Source organism: Camelina sativa, chromosome 4 (genome assembly GCF_000633955.1).
Source record: "Camelina sativa cultivar DH55 chromosome 4, Cs, whole genome shotgun sequence".
NCBI lineage: Eukaryota > Viridiplantae > Streptophyta > Magnoliopsida > Brassicales > Brassicaceae > Camelina > Camelina sativa.
Window position 1 is genome coordinate 9,405,410 of NC_025688.1, and position 17,244 is coordinate 9,422,653.

A 17,244-nucleotide genomic window follows, 5' to 3' on the forward strand; every position below is an offset into this window, starting at 1 on the left:
ATCTGACAAGCTAATCATAGCTATCATAGGAACTCAAAAGTTTTCAGGGGGTATATATTATAAACGATTTAAGGACATCGTGAAATTAAGATAAAATATGATCCTAAAGATAATTGAACAATTATAAAGCTAGCAATCTACGATACTATACAAAAATTATTGACGTCCTAGCCAAACAAAGATAGTCGTTCTTATCTTACTAAAAGAAGCTAATGATAAAAATGAAACAAACAGGTCCACACCTCCATTACAACATGAAAATCCATAGACTGCATCAAGCCCTCCAAGTTTTTGCAGTTTCTCCTTGAACATTCCTCCAGCTTTTTCACAGTACCAGAGGTATCTGGATGAAGAAGAACAATATAAATTATTAGCAAGAAAAAATATAGATCAATTATAATCTTGTGTAGGATCTACAACCGGCTACACATCTGTTAAACTGAATCACTGGAAGCAAATAAGTCACAGCAGATAACATGGCTTCTCAATTTCTATAACCCTATATAAAGTCAGCAAGTCAAATGTTTCCAACAAAACAGAGAAGAAGTTCAAGTACCATCAAAAGAGATTTTGGACAAGGACGCCTTCTCCATATGTGAGCAATTCCCGACGCTTTGCCATCCCTACAATCCTGCATTTGAATCAATGATTTAATTTAAAAAAAAAAAAAAAAAACCCAATGATTTCGTGGCATAAACAATTTAGGGAAAGTTAAAGTTGGCTAATTTTTAATTAAATTCACCACCACCAAGATAGAGGAGATTGAAGCCAAACTAATTCTATAGCAATATGCATCATGAAAGAAAATTATAAAAAGCATGAAATTGGAGGAGATGACATTATATAGGACTTAAACTTACGCCAGTTGAAGAAAGAGTAGTGGGGCTTGAATTACGGTTCGTTATACAGGAAGACGTTACAATAAAGATGGAAGACAGTGAAAAGGTGTGAAGGAGTGGCAAATCCATTAGGTGAAGCAGGATGAAAGAATAAAGAAGGGAGGGACGACGCTTCAGGTCGCACAACGGAGGACGGCCGAGCGAAGTTTCGTGGAATGAGGTTTTATTTCACCGGCAAATAAAACATGTATTAATAATAGATTGGGCTTTTTAAGAGATATAGGCCGAACAAATACGAACTTGGGTAACGTCGAAAATTGTGTTTAATAAACAGAGCACCAGAAATGAGAAAAAGCTAACTTTATATATATAGATTATCTCTTTACCCTTTATTAAAGTTTTCGAAAGCTACCTCCTCTTTAGTTGGGAAAGTGAGGATAGAAAACATTTTCGTCACTATTTATGTAGTATTGTAGTCGTTCTCTTAAATATATCTCTGATCTTCTGGCTTCATAACTAGAATGAGGCTTCAAGCAATCTATACAAACAAAGGGGGCTCATTATATAATAGATAGCTAAGAACAAATCTATTCACCAAGAAAATAATGATTTCTTTTTTTAAATAATAATTATCTCCAAAATATCGATCCATTGAGAAAAGAAAAATCCAAATTCCATAATCTTACCTTCGTTCACGGAAAACATTGAGAATTCGAGATGTAAATCTTTCTAATCGGGATATTACTAGGGAGGCTATCTTTACATCTATACTAATAAAAAGCTCTTAAGACCGTCCACATCGGATTTTAAACAACCAATAGAAATTTGACATATCACTTATTAACATTTTATACAATTTCCAGAATTTTCTATATTAAGAATTATTTTAAACAACCTATCATGATTTGACATGTCATTCATTAACATTTTTGAAATTTACAGAATTTTTTAGAAAAAGGAAAATTTTAAATTTATGGAAATCAAAGAACTAAGCAAAATATCCCACATCGGCTATAAATTTTTTAGACAATGGTTCAGAACCAGTATAAATAAGATTAATATGCTTCCAACAACGAATGAGCAGGAAAGCTTGATTTATCAGGCGTTCAAGTTTAAAAGTTTTATTTGGTTTGATCTGGTTTTTTATTTGATCAAATTAAAACTTTAAACAGTTTCAAAAAAATATTATAATATTTAAAAATTTTAAAAGTTTAAATATTATAAATATTGAAACTTTTAAAAGTTCTTAGCTTTTAAAAAGTTTTTAAATATTATAAGTTTTAAATTTTAAAAGTTTAAAATATTATAAATATTGAAAATTTTTAAAAGGTTCAAATTTTATATTTCGAAACCTTTTAAAAGTTTAAAATATTATAAATATTGATGCAAAACATAAATTATCTTATTTATCTACATTTGTGCTTTTTATTTCTTATGAGCTGTAAAACATATTTTTGTGTATGATTTTATAGATGAGTTGATATTCTTTCATTAATTTTTTATTTTTGGGTCTAAGGAAGAAGGATTGACATCGCAAGACCTTAATTTGATGTTTGACTCAAATTTTGAGGTTTAAAGAAGAAAGATGGACGACAAACACACATGTTTTATTAGCTATACATAGGCATGACCAGGGTTACGGTTGTCACGGTTAAGGTTTATTAACCATCGGTTATGGTTAGAAATTTTTGTAACCTTAACCAGAACCGTTTAACAAACGGTTAAACGGTTACGTTTAAATACGGTTACGGTTCAAGCGGTTACTGTTATATACGGTTACGGTTATTTGATAATATGATACGGTTGATATTATTTGATGATATAATATAATTGATATTATTTATTTATAATTAATATGTTCTTATAGTGTACTCATATTTCTATATATCATATGATTCATATTAAATAAATAATTATTAGTATATTTTATTATGTTTTTAAAATATTATAAACCAAGTAAGGATTTTGGTTTGAGAAGTTTCTAAACGCGTGGATCTAAAACCAAATAAGTATATGGATAAAATTGTCAATAATTGGGTGCATGTGTTGACTATGCTGGTAATCATGAATTTCACAAATTTTATGAGAAAAGAAATGATTTTGTTCTTGAAGTTTGATGGGTTAACAAGTTGTGTGGTAGTCTAAAAAAAGGTTTTCCAGTGGAAGAATGTGAAGAAGTTGACGAGGAAGAAGAAGAAAAAGAGTATAACGAAGAACCAAATGGTAAAAGTTACGATGACAATTAACACAAAATTTGACAATGAAAATGACAACAAAGAATATGAAGAATAAGAAAACATTGAATAAAAAACATGAAAACATAGATGGTAGCGATCAATTAAATATGAAAACGAGTTAAATTCATGATTATAAAATTATTTCGTTTTTCTGGTGGTCAAAGAAAATGGTTTAGGATATATAAGGTCATCAGTTTGATTTGCCTCTTCTGGACGTCAAGTTAAATTTATAATTTTTTTTATCAGATTTGATTTTATAACACAACTGATTTTTATATTTTAAAAAATTATGTATCTGAAATTTTTTTTTTTCCTTAGTACTAATTTTAATTTTTTTTATGAGATAATATTTTATTACCGTAATCAATCATATATAATTTTTATCGAAATATATCCAATAAACCCACGCGTAGCGTGGGTTCAAAACCTAGTTTAGAAGATAATTAGTATTAAATGGGGGAACATCAAAAGAAATAAGTTTTTAGCGCTCTTTCTATGAAAATAGAAATTAATATTGTAAAACCTATATTGGGCAGATTAATATTGTAGGATCTTTTAATATTTAAGAATTTCTTGAATTATATTGTTGATTTACATTTGCTTGACACAAAACTCCAAATCAAAAGGAACAAAGATTGCGACCTTTGCATTAATAGAATAGAGTTTTATATAGATTTTGGATGCGGTTTTGTTGTTGAGTTTTCTTTGGGAGCGTAGCACATTGTCAGAGACGATCTTTATCAAAATTGTATGAATGGTTTACGTAATACATTTTGATAGAAGCTTTCTTTCGACATCAAAAAACACTTTTCAGAATCACTAAATGCCCAAGTAATTGAACGTCTAAAACACATAGAAATAGTATACCAGTTCATTATTTAAAAACTCAATCATGCTAACAAACCAGTGTGATAATAACCATAGGAGGCCTCTAAACCAAAATAAAATTGCCGGTACAGAAAATACATGCTGTGATCTAGTCCACAACATCACGGGACATCACAATGCTTCATGCAGCTCTCTTTAACGGTTTATAGGAGTGTGCATGCGCTCAACGATCTTATCCACAGCATCACGGGACATCACAAGCGTATCATGTAGCAGAATGCTGTAAACATTTAGCCCCTGCAAAGCGTTACATAAACAAGGTTCAAGATTCGCTAATCCATTAAAGTCGAGGAACCGCAAGGTTTGATATGTGATTATCTATAACTTACTATTGATGGAATTATGTTGACATAATGTAGATTCTGGGTGGCTAGCTTCAGCTTTTCATCAATAGGACCACCTTCTACAACAAGGACTTTCTTTGTCTTCTCCATCTGATTGTAATAATTCACAATGTTCTTTGTTTTATGCGTAGGCAATGCCAAATCATCAAACACGAGGAGCTGCATAAATTTCCCCAACCATCAGATACAATAATAAGACCAGTTTAATAACAAAGGCACAGTTATGATGGACGATCAAGAGCACAAGTTGTGATTAAGAAGAGAAAGAGACTGACTTTTCCTTCTGCGGCTCGAGCTGTCAATGCTATTTTCAGTCCAAGCCGTCGGACCTGCTTATTCATCTTTATCGCATGGCTTCTCGGTTTGGGTCCATGCATCACACAACCACCTCGGAACTAAGGGTTCAATAAAGTTCAATCAGAGAGCTAGCTATATATATGATGGCAAGAAATCTTAAAAAATAAAAATAAAGTAATTTACCTGCGGACCACGCAGCGTACCATGTCTAGCTCGACCTGTACCCTTCTGATTCCATGGCTTTCTACCAGTTCCACTAACTTCACTCAATGTTTTGGTCGAATGAGTTCCCTAAATATCAACCAACAAAGTGTCACACACTTATTGATTGTTTGCTTATACGACTAAATTAAGGCACTGTGAGATTGATTACTAATTAGTTACCTGCTGGCGTTTAGCAAGCTGCCATCGCACGACATTGTGAATGATATCTTTCCTTATTGGAACATCAAAGACATCACCTGCTAACACCATGAAACCCTTGTCCTCGTTCTGAAAATTTGTCACCGGAATGACCAAGTCTTGGTATTGTCCTATGGAAAGTATCAATACCAGAACCAGTCCAGAAGTTTTAAAAAGAGAGAAGCAATAAGGAAAAGATCATCGTTCAGAAATTTTAAACACGTCTCAAGAGAGAAACAATGGCAACCAAACCTAAGTTAAACCTTCACGTAATAAGCTAAATGAGGCCTGGAACTCCTCTCAAAACATAAAGTAACTAAATTTCTCCAACATAAATTCCCATAAATTCTCAGTAAAAAGCGTATGAAAGATACAGAGTTATGGAATTAGCTTGAAAACGAAACATAGACGATACCTATGGTTCGGTCTGGCGTAAGCACGGTCTTTTGCGTAAGTAAATCAGAAGGAAACGTATCATCAGGAGTCAAAATAGAAGTCGAGAACTTCCGGTTGGAAAATAAAGCCATTCCATTCTGCAATTGATTTAACAGAGATGAAACCCAGACAACTATAAAAATAACGAAAAATACTCAGGAAGATGACAAACTCAAGTAGATGACCTTGAGATGATCACTAGTAAGAGAAGCTAAACCATTTCCAGATGTATTCACAGGCAAATCTGTTCACAGAGAAACAATCAAAGAGATCAAGGAAACAAAAACATACAAAAAATCACATTTTGACACGAGTGAAGAAGATGAGATAAATACTTGGTGAAGAGACTCGTCCTAGAGCTGTTAAGGATCCCAAAGTGCGAAAGATCCTTCTTGAGATTGAAGCAGCCATAATCTCTGAAGCAATAAAAAAGAACCCTAGCTGCTCATCTACAACACGAAAAACCCAATTTCTATCAAAGGCTGATTCGAGCGATTAATATATAGAAGAGAGAAAGAAGTCAGATTCGATGGATCCAAAATTCTTAATGCAACTCATCTTTTGATTAATAAACAAGACCTGAATGACATTGAAGTAGTACCTATGGATTACCCGGTGATAAGACGGCCGTGGAGATGCGGCGGCGGTTTTTTGCGACTGAGAGAGTTAGTAGAGGGGGTGAAGAAGGTTACGAGGTTTTTAAATCATATGTATATTACTGTTTAGGAGTCAGAGTCCTTTTTGTTTTTCTTAATTATGCTGTCACATTTTAGATATGACAAATACCCCCCTAATCTCCAGGTCAATTTTAATATTTTATTGTCAGTTGCACCTTTACTTTGAAAAGTAACAAATAACCTCCTATACAAAACAAACTCAAAATATTTGCAAAAAATTGGCAATTATATCACCAATCAAAAACTCTAAGCCATGAATTTTCATTTTTTCATTACAAGTTTATTCATTGTTCTTGAATAATCTTTTCACGTAGTCTATAATAGGATGTTATCCTAATCATAGATTTTTTCAAACATAATCCATTATTTGATTGAAGTAGCCAATAAGATAGGTGTTAGCAGATTCGCATTAAAGGGTGCTTCTTCGTTAGTCAATACAAGACTTGAAGATGCATTTAAACATCTGTAAAGGCCGAACAAGTATATGAAGTCAACTAGTGTGGTAGCTACAAGAGTATTAAAGAGTAACATGCGTTGCTTTTATAATCTGTTTTGAGTTATTTTGTTTCTTATTTATTTGGTTAATTGCTTGTTGAGGAAGCAAGTGAATAGGTGTGCCGTATTTCCAGGATTGAGCCAAACCAGGATTGAGAGGAAGCCTAGTTGAACAAATTATAAAAGCAAAGGAGATATGGATTGAACAAGATAACAAGAGTAGAACCCAAATCTTAATTCTAAAACATAACTTTTCTTCCTTTTTGTGCTACAAAATCGTTAACCAAACTCTCGAAGTCAACACTCTTAAGCAGCTCCCTTTCGATAGACAAGATAGCCAAGTCACTTACTCTTTCTTGTGACATACTCAATGAAGATAAAATTTTATCAACTTCAGCTTTGAAAAGCTTCTCTCAACAGATGCAACTGAAACTGGAATCGTCATCAAGATTCGATAATCGATCCATGCATTAAGATAACAATCTTCAACCTGTTTCAAGAAGTCTAACACTTGAATTGGCTTCTTAGTTCCTGTTGGTAAAGCTTCTCTTAGAATCTTTAGTTCACAAAACAGATCATGACCAACAATATTCGAAAGTTTCCCATGAGTTAGAGAATTCTCAAGATTGGTACAAAATGCCATCAAACTTTCATCATTCGCTGACTGCAATTTCTTCAAATCAAATAAAAAGCCAAATATCTGGATGGACTGATTGGAGAAGTGAGAGTTGGGTCTCTCTTCTCAATTTTTCCAAAACCATTTTGCTTATTATTATTCATAAATTAAGTAAATAAAACAAATAAATAAATATTTGTTATATTCAAAGCGTTTTTTGAGATAATCCACAGGGTAATTGATAAACATGTAAAGAAAAACGGTCCATAAGTTAACTACCTTGTTTTGAAAAACGCATATATGTTATTTTCAGGAAAAACGCAAATCATTAAAAGAAATTGGTGACATTTGATGTAATTTTTTTTTCCAAGTCTTGAAATACGCACTTTTGGAGTGCTTCCATTCACGTCGTTAGAATGTGACATAAACAGTCAAAAATGAGGAAAAAAGGAGACAACATAGACCAATAACTAATTTGATGCCGTACAAAATTGATATAATTTGACTAATTAACTTTCTATTATAAAAGTTTCTGCTAAATAAAGACCTAATAGTAGCTATAACAGTTGGGGTAACTCAGAGTTCAAAGGAGTATCTATTTGCGATGTTTCAAGTCAAAATAACTTTTGGAAGAAATATTTGAAATATCCTTTCCTAAAGTGTTTTATAGTTTGTAACTTGGTTACCTCATAACGTTTTTATTTAATTTACATTTAAAAAATCCAAATTTTTGTAGATTCTAGTGATTAATACAGTATGTATTTCGGTATGAGTTTTCCTAATACAAAAGAAAGGAACATAAGACTCATCAGTCAATTAATGATGAAAAGCTTCATGAAAAAAGATAAATTTGAAAGAAACCTCGAATCTAATGTCATGCTAGAGGTCATCAAAATGATGCTTTAAAATCTGTAGAAGCGTCCACACAAACAAAGCCAACCATAGAACCGTAATACGTACTAACTCGGATCAATAATATAATCTCTCCCTAAGCACCAAAAAGAAGTATTCTGTACGTCACATTAGACACTCTTTAAACTACCATCAGCTCTCACCTAACTACTTATGAAGAAAACAGGACCACACAACACACACTACAATGCTTTATGTATTCAAGATCTCCCATAGAGAACCAAATTTAGTGGTTTGTTTTGTCTCATAGGTAGAGAGAGATCCATACTTTCCTCAACTTCTACTGTTTCAAGTTTCAACACATATAAACACAGTAAAGCTTTGAACAATGATCGTTATTTATCTGCTATCCAAGACCAAAGCTAAAACCAACAACTTTAATCAATCGGAGTTACCTTTAAACAATGGGACAATCACTTAATTCAGTAGAAACTATAAAATTGAACTCCGATCAGTCAAGCTAACACTAGAGTTCAAAACAAAACCAGTACCAAATTTTCAATTAAAGACCAACAATAACACAATTCTTTTTCGTATAAACCCATTATCAAACCAACCAACTGATTCTCTGAAGCATTTCATCAAACATGTTGTTGGCATCAACAATTACAAGCTCTAGACTCATCAAAACCACTAAATTATTAATTCCTAATCCTAGTAATAGAATTAAAGCACTTCTAATCATTCAAACTGGTACTAATATCGAATTCTGGAGCAAGATTTAAAACAAGTGAAATTTAGACAAACCCACCAGAGGTAGAGAGAGAAAGCGAAGAACAAACCAAAACTCCGATGAGAGATTCGGCGAGACAATAAAGAGGAGTGCTTGGAATTGAGAATCCGAAAACCCTAATTTCTCTTCTTTGGTCGAGCACGAGAGAGATGAAGAAGGGGCAGGTTGTGTGGTGTAATTTTCTAAATTAATCGAGAGTATTTTAGACATTTTTGAGTTTTGGCTGAACCAGCTACAGTTGAATGGTCCGATCAGACTCATCCAGATTTTTCACATTTTTTGGATGAGTTTGATATAAATCATCCAACTGATTCATCTAAATGCTCCTATAAATGGTCAAAAACGAACATCATTTTTCATCTCCTTTGAGATGATCCATCTTAATAGAGAAACGAACAGGGCCTCAGAAGTAGAAATCAAAACCAGTCCACATGCATTTTCGATAATAGAGATCTCAAGGAACACTCACCGGTCACAAGATAGACGACAGCGACTAATCAAGGACGAGATTCAGTGAAGGTTTACTCATGAGACTTCTGAATCAGGTCATTCCGAAACGGGTCGGGTCTTTTTTGGGTCATCAAGTTTTTTTTAAAAAGCCCATAAGTCAAAGACTTAGTTTTGGGCATGTTTCCATTATTTTTGATTTTATTATTATCACTTGTATTTTATTTTCCATCTACACCTTTAACTCAATTTTATCTTTTTTCGGTCAACTATTGGGCTACAACTGGCCAGCCCATTAGCTAAATTCCTACATTCATAGGAACTGGAATTCGATCCCAAATATGATGGTGCCTTTTACAAATAGACTTACCTCCTGCCATTACACTAAAATCACTTCACAACTCAATTTCATCTTTTGCTCTAATTTTTTGATTTTTCATATGTTTTTGTAGCATTCAAATGTATATAGATTTTGTTTTCGCATATTGCAGATCAGTGAAGCAAAATATGCTTTGTATTATGGCCATGGTCATCTCATATAGTTTACTAGTCTTATATAGAGTTGACATGACTATGTTTGGAATAAAATTGGGTATATGAAAAAAACAAAGATGCGCACGTCAGTGTATACGATCGAGCTACAAACTCCAGCAGATTAACGCGTAGAAACGAAGAAACGAGGAAACAGTTCACAATTTTTCATATTAACCAAAAAAACAAAATAATCAACTAAAGTATACCAGAAGAAGAGAGTCCTTGTCACTGATCTCTGCTTCCTTGAACTCTTGAAGTACAACCTGAGGTAGAAAAAAAAAGAAATAAACACATCAGATTTGGAAAACTATGAGTATAGAAAACGCGCACGGAAATGATGATCGGAGATTTCCTCTGCTCACCATTTTCTCTGTAAAAACGATTTGTCGTCACAGTAATCTCGGAGATAAAGATAAAATTTGAGTCGGAGAGGAATGAGAGAGCGAGTGACTGTCTCTCTTTGAAACGAATCTAGGTATTTATTTTGGTGGGTGAAAGCAAGAGTAGTATGGACCACTTATCTAACGCCATAGAAGATATTTATGGGTAATGTTGGTACACTAAAATCTCTATAAATTTATAAAGTCGAGACCATATAATTTTATTAATTTATAGAGGTTTTAATCTATCGATAAATTAATAATTATTAATTTATCGATAAATTAAGAAAATATTAATTTATGAAAATATTTTTTTCATTTTCATAGCTTTGAACATTCTCTATTAAAAATAACATACATTTATTATAATTCACTAGAATTTTTTTAATTTATAATTTTGGCTATCGTAATATGATGGATGTCAATAGTTTACTAGATTATCCAGGTGAAAATAATAAATATTTAGAAGTTTGGACTTATAAGAAATTGATGTTACTATCCTTCATGATGAAGTCCAAGAAGATATTGCGCTATCTTTATAACCAATTACACGTAAAGAAGCAACTATCGCGTCTAGTTAGCGCCACAATTTTGGGATGTAATTTGAGAAAACAACACAAAAAATTTTTGATGCAGTGAGAAAGATTATAGATGAGTTTCAATATGAATACAAATTCAAGAATAGGTAAACAACAATAGAGTCATATTTCACTAAATTTTCTTATTGTTATATCAATATTAATTTATGATGTTTATGAGACCATATTTTTACATAAAATTTCAAAAAAAGTATTATCTTATTTTTTTATCGAATTGTGTCATTTTTTATACCGGCACAACTCGGAACTGTAAAAAAATATTAATTTATAGTAAGTATTAACTTAAAAAGTATTAATATATAGAGGTTCTATTGTATTTGGTGATTATAGTAAAGCTACTATCGAGTATCCACTAATTATCTAACGCCATGAAAGATATTTATGGGTAATGTTGGTATTTTTTTTTTATCTATGTGAAGATTTTTGGTATCAATGTAATGTTGGTATTTGATGATTATAATAGGGTTAATATCGACTAAATCTTATTATATAGACCAACATTTAACAAGCGCGCTACCAAAAAGTTCGTTTCTCCCAGTGGATCCAATATGTTGGGATACACTTGTATCTTACACACGATCCGAATAAGGTAATACCGGGTCATTAAAGATCTGCATGTTTTTGTTCAGTTAGTTTACCTCTTCGCCCTTGATTTGGTTTTTTTTTGTTTTCGTTTTCTGTTTTCGTGGGGGTATGTAATGAAATTTTTGTAAAGTTTTTTTTTTTCTGCTTTTGTACTCCCCAATTAATTAATAGTATAGATATCCCCACAATTTTATTTGAATGAGTCCTTTTATTTTTAGGACTAGGATTTGTATTAATTTGATGCAATTTGATGGATTCGTATGTAAATCTAAATTATTGATCGTTTTAAGATCTATACAATCCGAGAATTTGGTGGCTTTTTCGTATGATATTAAATAATTGATCGTGAGCATGATAATATTTTAGAATCGACGAATAAGAGTTTGACTGAACACATTTGTGAGAATATAGGAAATAACATTATTATCAAATATAACATGATATTTTTACCATATAATATGGTTATGAATTTCTATAAATTTACCATATAAGAGGTTTCTAATTCATCATTGCAAAGAATAGAAATAAATGTTTGACTATTTGACTATACAAAGAAGAAGTAGAATGATGGAACAACAAAATTACACACAGTCTTAAAGTTCTTCTGCAGGGTTCTCATTTCTCAAAGCATGTGTAGTATCGTCATGACCACCAAGACTATGCGTTATAGTGCATACTCTTCTTTTTCTATTGTTCTAATCTTATTTGCTTTTGTCTCTTTCTTCTAATCTTTATTATTAAACGGTATGTACTTTGATTTTATTTTTTATACTCTTCCCATGCCTTTTTTCCAACTACAAAAACATGCTTTGATAAATAAATGGGTATTGAGTGATTTAGTGGAGTTTTTATATCAGATCTAAGAAAAAATTGTTTTATTATGTGATTTCAGGATAGTGTGAAGCATAATTAGAGAAGAATAAAATAGATAGCCATCCGGCCCATCCATAGTTGCCGATAAAGGTTTTTACGAATAACGAAATCTAAAATTTGATTTAACTACGTAACAACTTTTTACTCTAACCATATATTATTGCAGTTTTCCACATTTGACATGAGATTTTAATTTCTGTTCAGGAATTTTATCTCTCAAAAATATATATCAAAGATTTGGAATTGTTAACAATTTTTGGGGCAAAAGCTTTCCCATTTTCCACCTTTTTTATCTATCTATTTATCTTGCAGGATACTAATAGACACAAAAAGGATATGGATGAACTCATTTAAAGAATAATATGTGCTTCATGTCTTGCTTGTTACGAAAAAGGTAAAAAAGCTACATATGTGTTTCATCGTTTAAGACGTCGTAAGCGAAGATGTATGTGAGTAATGTTATAGGATATTTTATAGAGAAGAACAAAGGGATCGATTAAAGGAAGGGTCTTTGATTGATCCAAGAAGTTAGTCCAGCAAAGGGAAGCGCATTGCTGCAAGTTACAGGTCGGTGTGAGTCGAGCTAGAAATTCCAAACATAAGAGATGTGACCGCACAAACACACCACACCACACCAGTATCATTTTCCTCATCCGTATACATCAGCTCTATATATAGCGTACTAAGAACCCGTAAACCAAAAAGGTGTCTTGCAATGGGTTTTGATTACGTTACGCTAATATGAGCTTTTTAAAGTATAAAGAAGATAATTATGGTGTGGTGTGTCTACGTCGTCACGTCAATGGTTGGAATTCAGCTTAAGCCACACCCAACCTATGACTTGAAAGATCATGTACCTTCGATAAAATTACTTCTTGGATCATTTAAAGAGCCTTTCTTTGATTGTTTCTGTACTGTTCTCCATGAAATATCCAAAATGAGCAAGACATCAAAGTTACAAAAGAAGCAATGTATTCTTCTTCGAATGAGTTTAGTGAACAATAGTCGAGTTGATGATGAGAGAAAGGTTAAGCTTGAAATAGAAAATGACAACAAAAAAAAAATCCTTCATATGTGTTTCATTGTGTAGTGTACAGTTGTGTAATGTGATACTTCACTTAAAGCAATATATGATCTATCAAAGCAAGGCTTTTAAGTATTTCATGGAGTAACACCTATCCACATATCTCATGTGTGATTTTCATCACAACTATTTTTATAAGATTTTCATCACTCCGAAGACGACTTTAAGCTGAACAAGATGTTAATGGCCGCCAAAAATAATTTGATATTATTACAAGAGTTCATTAGTCGACAATAGAGAACTAAGCAAGAAGATGGCCAAAAACAAACAAATAGGAAATAAATATTCTTATTGGGGAAGATTTAATACACGCACGCCCGCAAAGCAACATAAACAGTGAATGTGAACCGTAAGATAGTACAGCAGATTTCCCTGGTTAAGAGGAGTGACGAAGAAACCCAACAACAACAATATGGGTTTTTCTTATTCTCCACTTTTTCAAACAGATTTCACAAATTGTTTATGTGTTTTCGACTTCTTACCAGACTCAGAACATGTAGACAACACTGTCGTGGATCCTAGACTTCTGGTTCTGTGCAACACATTCGGATATCCACATCAGGTTCCTGATCTCCTGCTCCCTCAACCTCATGTACGCAAAGAAAACGGCATAATGGAACTGCAGATGTCATGTTTAAGCAACCACTGTTAGTAACTTAGTATTAAAGCTGAATTGAGAAACAGCTATAAAACAACTTCAGTTCTACAGGAAAGTTCTTTGCGGTTCATTTGGGAAGAGGGAAACAAACCTGCTGCTCAAAGGCTAAACAAAGCCTTCTGACTTCTTCTTCATAAAATGCCTTGTCGAGCATCTGGCTCTCTCCATAAGACATTTTAGAGAATATAGCTTGATACGGAGGGTACTTCTCCATAACACCACGAACCTAAAGGGGAATGACAATGGGATTCATTGAGCTATATTCGTAAATGTTATATAATTATAAATGTATTAGCTAGTGGATTTACCTGATCTATATCCTCGCAGATAGCAAGCTCCTCGTGGCCATACGGATAGCTTCAGAAGCAAAGATCAAAACCATGGTGAGAAATACATACAACCATTGAATGGAATATATCATTGGACTGTAGAATGCTTCTTACAGGAGACCGAAGTTAGAGTACAGCTTCTTCCTGTCTTCTCTTGTAAGCTCAGTGCCAATACTGTATAGCAAAGAAAACAAGTTTCAGTGCCTGTATAAACAAAACATCAAAGCGATGCAAACATCTTGTGGTTTCCAAGCACGAATTAGTTACCTATTGATGGTGATATTCACTGCTCTCCTGTCGGCTTCAAAGGCTAAAAGGTCAGACATAATCTCTGATGTTGCCCCACCAAGTTTCTATTTCGCATACATGACAACCAAAAAAAAATAGGGGCGGGGGTTAGCTAGATTCTGACATTTTGTTTTACGAGAAGATTCTGAATTTTCAAAAACATAGATCTAGAAATCGACTAAGCACCTGGCAAAACTTGTAAAAATCCTCAAGGTATGCTTTGTAGAGAGTATTCCTCATAATCTCTATGTTCATGTCGTCGAGATCCTACAAATAATACGATATGCATGTGATACTACATTCATAACAGAAACTAGAAAACAAATTGCACAAGATTGATTGAAAGCAAAAACTAGAATAAATAAATCCATGAGCTTTGAACCTCTGATGTTAGGCATTCAGAAAAGTATGGAGCCAGAGGAGTGTCGACAAGCACCAACCTATAGAGTTCCCTCATGTTCTGAGCAACTGCTAGTGTAGCAATACTGGCAAAAATGAGAGAGAATGATGAGAAAAGCATAAAAGTGAAAAAAGAAGAAAAGGGGTTTGAAGCAGCAGGTAAGGGGATGCAAAAGGTCACCTGTCGAACATGCCTAAAGGGTGACATTTCTCGAGCAACTCTTGAACGTCTCTCTCGTGCAGGGTTCCAGTGACAATGAGCACGACATTGTCAATCATGTGGCCATATCTGCATACAAAACCAATATCTTAAATGCCAGCGTCTTAAGTTTAACAGATCATTTCAGAATGATCATAATCTTCACCTTCAACATAGTGAAAGTAACAAATCTTAGACTAAATTTCGTACACTGAAACAGTCTGTAAACATCTCAGACATTACCTGATGTACTCCAAAAAGGTAGACATTGGCTCAGTAGCTTGGCAGAGCATGTGCTTGTAGTCATCAACAAGCTTGAGGGTACACTTCTCCACAATTGTGGTGGTATGCAGAGGTGACGGCTCTGCATTAGAAAACAACGATTCAGCTACCACAACAACAGTAATCTTAATAGAAAAATCCAGATACAGAGACTCAAGGAACCAATGTCTAGTCTACACAACACATTTCAGATCCTTCAATTTCAAATCAAAAAAATTTCAATTCGCAGATCAAATTTGGAGAGGAGCGTTTCAAGTACCTAAAACCCAGAAACCCATAGGCAATGAAACAAAATTCAAATTCAAATCATCAAAAATTCGTATTACAGAGTCAAAAAAATTTGAGACAATGAAGGATCATCATGACGAACCGTTCTGGAGATAAGAGCCGTATTTGGTAGCAGAGAGATGCATCTTGATGTCGTCTAGGTTCTCACACTGACATAAGTTATTGTAATCGGCGGTGGTGAGAAGCCCAGCACGGTGACCCCTAACGATCGCCTCCAAATATCCGCCATGGATGTTGAACGTAAGCGCCTCGAATCCGTACATATTTCTCTCCTGATCGTAGGGCTAATTCAGATCTCAATGATTTGTGGCGGGAGAGATCTGATCTGCAGAAAAGAAGAAATCGATACAGAGATTGATTGCCGATAGCGAAGAAGAAGATAACTCTTTGAAATTGATTGGATTTCCTTCAGCGGTATATCTAAACCGGTCTGCTAAACCGGTCTTCAGCGGTTATTTTTTTTAGTTTCTATTTTTTTTTCGTCTAAATTGGTTGATATTAATTCGGATATTACAAACAAACAAAATATATCAAACCAATTAGAAATTTACAACACATCCTACTTTTGATTTCTGATACACAGTCACTTTATTCATTTCTCATCTGAACGTTTTTTTATTTAAATAACAAACTTTTTTAGGGGGTATTGGACACTGGAATGTGAAGGAATTTATTAGAATATTCAAATTCCAGTGTTATTCATTTACACGTTTTATAAATTCTTTTAAATTTTGGTATTATTGGATTAGTACTTTTAATCATTTTTTTAAATTCTAGTGTTATTCGATGTTATAGAATTTTTTAAAGCAACATGATTTAACAAGAATGTGAAAGAATTGTTAGTGTAAATTGTGAATAATGAATTCTGACCTTTTAAGCGGAGATTTGGTTAGATATAGAGACAACCTCACATGTGTTCTTCCATTTTGGATACACGAAGAACAATCACCACTCACTAACGACTTATTACTCCAGATTCATGAAGAACAATCACCGGCGGCAAGTGACTACGACGACTGCGGCAGTCGCAGTGGGATTATACTTGGCGGTAGAGATGAAGAAGAATTATTCCTTGTGATTTATGAATCTACTGTTATATATCTCTCCTTGATGATTTGGTTCTATTTGATTTTAGTTGCAGCATTGAGATTTATGTCTTATTATGGTCTTCCTTTCGAAAAAATTGTGGGGAACTAAGGATTGAGTTTCTGATAATCTCTCTCCCGTTCATTTCAAGATTTGTCTTTTCATGTTTCTGTATTTGAGCTAGGAGTCAGTATTCAAATGTAAGATTCATTACAATAATATTCAGTTGTATCATCAAATTCGTTCTCTGTTTGGAATTCAATTCTCTGTTTTGTTCCATCAGATTCTGGTTGAAGATCATCATCTTCTTCATTATGTTTTTTTTTTTTTTTTTTTTT

General features: G+C 33.3%; 2 protein-coding genes across 3 annotated transcripts; both read right to left on the bottom strand.

The window, feature by feature from the left end:
• Nucleotides 3,891-6,154, bottom strand: LOC104780157 (50S ribosomal protein L4). 2 transcript variants are annotated; one of them, XM_010504635.2, is made up of 9 exons: nt 6,055-6,154; nt 5,778-5,891; nt 5,628-5,686; nt 5,423-5,540; nt 4,990-5,138; nt 4,789-4,896; nt 4,584-4,703; nt 4,294-4,467; nt 3,891-4,201 (listed from the first exon to the last, which is right to left on the bottom strand). In XM_010504635.2, exons 2-9 carry the CDS (start codon nt 5,851-5,853, stop codon nt 4,100-4,102), a joined length of 906 nt encoding a protein of 301 aa, XP_010502937.1. In that variant the 5' UTR covers nt 5,854-5,891; nt 6,055-6,154; the 3' UTR covers nt 3,891-4,099. The 2 variants fall into 2 exon arrangements, with proteins under 2 accessions (XP_010502937.1, XP_010502936.1); XM_010504634.2 differs by having other exon boundaries at nt 6,044-6,154.
• On the bottom strand, nt 13,632-16,195 carry LOC104780158 (V-type proton ATPase subunit d1). Its single transcript, XM_010504637.2, has 10 exons — nt 15,903-16,195; nt 15,494-15,614; nt 15,233-15,340; nt 15,035-15,137; nt 14,839-14,919; nt 14,632-14,717; nt 14,479-14,538; nt 14,344-14,392; nt 14,127-14,261; nt 13,632-13,996 (listed from the first exon to the last, which is right to left on the bottom strand). Exons 1-10 carry the CDS (start codon nt 16,081-16,083, stop codon nt 13,865-13,867), a joined length of 1,056 nt encoding a protein of 351 aa, XP_010502939.1. The 5' UTR covers nt 16,084-16,195; the 3' UTR covers nt 13,632-13,864.

Bases quoted from the DNA above. Each gene is read 5' to 3' on its own strand.
- LOC104780157 (XM_010504635.2), bottom strand. From the start codon at position 5,853: ATGGCTGCTTCAATCTCAAGAAGGATCTTTCGCACTTTGGGATCCTTA. The intron at 5,687-5,777 runs GTATTTATCTCA...CTCTGTGAACAG, and splicing joins AGGACGAGTCTCTTCACCAA to ATTTGCCTGTGAATACATCT. The intron at 4,468-4,583 runs GTCAGTCTCTTT...AAATTTATGCAG, and splicing joins CTCGAGCCGCAGAAGGAAAA to CTCCTCGTGTTTGATGATTT.
- LOC104780158 (XM_010504637.2), bottom strand. From the start codon at position 16,083: ATGTACGGATTCGAGGCGCTTACGTTCAACATCCATGGCGGATATTTG. The intron at 15,615-15,902 runs GTTCGTCATGAT...TTTCTAATGCAG, and splicing joins CGGCTCTTATCTCCAGAACG to AGCCGTCACCTCTGCATACC. The intron at 14,262-14,343 runs GTAAATCCACTA...ATTCCCCTTTAG, and splicing joins TCTGCGAGGATATAGATCAG to GTTCGTGGTGTTATGGAGAA.